General features: G+C 56.6%; 1 protein-coding gene across 1 annotated transcript in view; it reads left to right on the top strand.

The window, feature by feature from the left end:
* The window catches only part of LOC103757658 (acrosin), a 7009-nt gene extending 5341 nt beyond the window's left edge, over window positions 1-1668 (top strand). The window contains exons 2-4 of the mRNA XM_029965456.1: window positions 111-370; window positions 653-801; window positions 1271-1668. Of these exons, the coding sequence (XP_029821316.1) occupies window positions 111-370; window positions 653-801; window positions 1271-1546 (685 nt within the window). The 3' untranslated portion in view covers window positions 1547-1668. The remainder of the gene's footprint in view (window positions 1-110; window positions 371-652; window positions 802-1270) is intronic.
* Window positions 1669-1723: the final 55 nt, after the last annotated feature.

Below are 1723 nucleotides of genomic sequence, written 5' to 3'. Positions count from 1 at the left end.
CTGTAACTTTGCTTTCCTCTCTGCCTTGGGCAGCAGAAGGCAGGGAACTGGTGGGCTGCTACAGCACATGGCTCTGCTCCCTCTCAGCCCTCTCTCTGTCTGCCTTCCAGTCCCCTCAGCAAGTGGGGCGTGGTGGCCGGGCTCACAACAACTGCTGACTCGGGGCCTGAGGTACAAATACGCCGGATTAAGCAGGTGAAGATACACGAGGAATACGATGGCCGTATGCGTCATGACATCGCCGTGGTGGAATTGACGAAGCCTTTTGAGTGCAACCCCTCCGTTCAGCTCGCTTGTCTGCCTGGTCCCACAGTGAAAGTGGCGCCTCTGAACTGCTATGCTGCTGGCTGGGGTGCCACTGAGGCTAAAAGTAAGTTCCCAAAAGGACCTGTGCCCTGAGGGCAAGCTTGGCACACTGGGGAGAGATGGGTGGGGCTTCCTGACAGCAGAGGCCAAAACCAGGGTTGGGCTGCGGGATGTATGCCTCTGGAGAGATGGGACGAGCCTACTTCCCAAAGCCATACAGCAGTGACACAGCACTCCAATGCCTCTCCAGAGACAGAGCCAAGCCCCAGGGAAGGGCTTCACCCCCAGACAGGCCAGGGGAATAGACAAAGAGCTGCTGGGAACTCATTCCTTTCTCTGCTCACAGCTGTAACTTCACCAGCAAGACCCTTGAAGGAGACCAAGGTGCACCTCATTGACACCCAGCTCTGCAACAGCACTGACTGGTATGGAGGGATAGTTGCAGACGACAACGTGTGTGCTGGGCACGCAAAGGGTGGCACGAACACCTGCCAGGTAGGAGCGTGCTAGGAGTCATTCAGCCCCCCTGTCAGCACTTCCCAAACACAGTTCCGCGTGTGCTTTCCCTGGCCAGCTGCCCTCCCAGCCCCGAGGCCCCACCAACACTGGGGCTTCCCTCCCCTTCTCCTTCCAAGGGTCCTTGCCCAGTTCCCCCCTTGTCCCAGCTGCCTGGCACTCTTCCCAGAGAGCCTGCCTAGTGCTCTTGGCAGCGCAGAGGTCCAGATGCCAACCCTGGAACATCCACTCTCCGCACTTCCAGGATCACTGAGCACAGAGGACAGACAGCCCTACCTTACAGACCTGTAACCTGCTCCCAGCCATGGTTCTGGAGGCCTCAGCACCTGAGCAGAGCCTTTCCCTGCCAGGAATCCAGCTCTGCCAGGGGCTGGGAGAGCAAAGGAACCAGCCCTATGTGCTGACAGAGGCAACCAACACTCCCTTAATCCAATCTGCTTTGCTGCAGGGTGACAGCGGGGGGCCTCTCATCTGCAAAGATAGCAAAGCTGACATCTTCTGGGAAGTTGGTCTGACCAGCTGGGCAATCGGTTGTGCCAGACCCAAAAAGCCTTCAGTTTTTGTCTCCACTCAGTACTACTACAGCTGGATCATGAAACACATTGGCCAGAGCTCAGCTATTCCAGCACCAGTGCAATCCTGTCCATTCCCACGTAAGAAGCTGCTGCAGTTTTTTGATCTGCTGCAGGAGCTCTTGAAGTTCCTAAAGGCAAAACCGGCTTGAGCAGCAGGATGGACAGGCTGTGGTGCAGGCTTTAGTGAGCCCACGCTCCTCCTCTGCATGCACACAAATGCTGATGTGGACTTAGTTGTTGTTGTTGAAATAAAGTTGCCTGTTTTCACCATTAACCATGTTGGCAGTCCCACTCAGTCTCCTGTGCCCTCGAGGCCAGGCCTCCCT

The sequence above is a fragment of the Manacus vitellinus genome, unplaced genomic scaffold (genome assembly GCF_001715985.3).
Source record: "Manacus vitellinus isolate BGI_N305 unplaced genomic scaffold, ASM171598v3 scaffold_9_pilon, whole genome shotgun sequence".
In the NCBI taxonomy this organism is placed as follows: Eukaryota; Metazoa; Chordata; class Aves; order Passeriformes; family Pipridae; genus Manacus; species Manacus vitellinus.
This window is presented reverse-complemented; position numbering and strand designations above follow the sequence as displayed.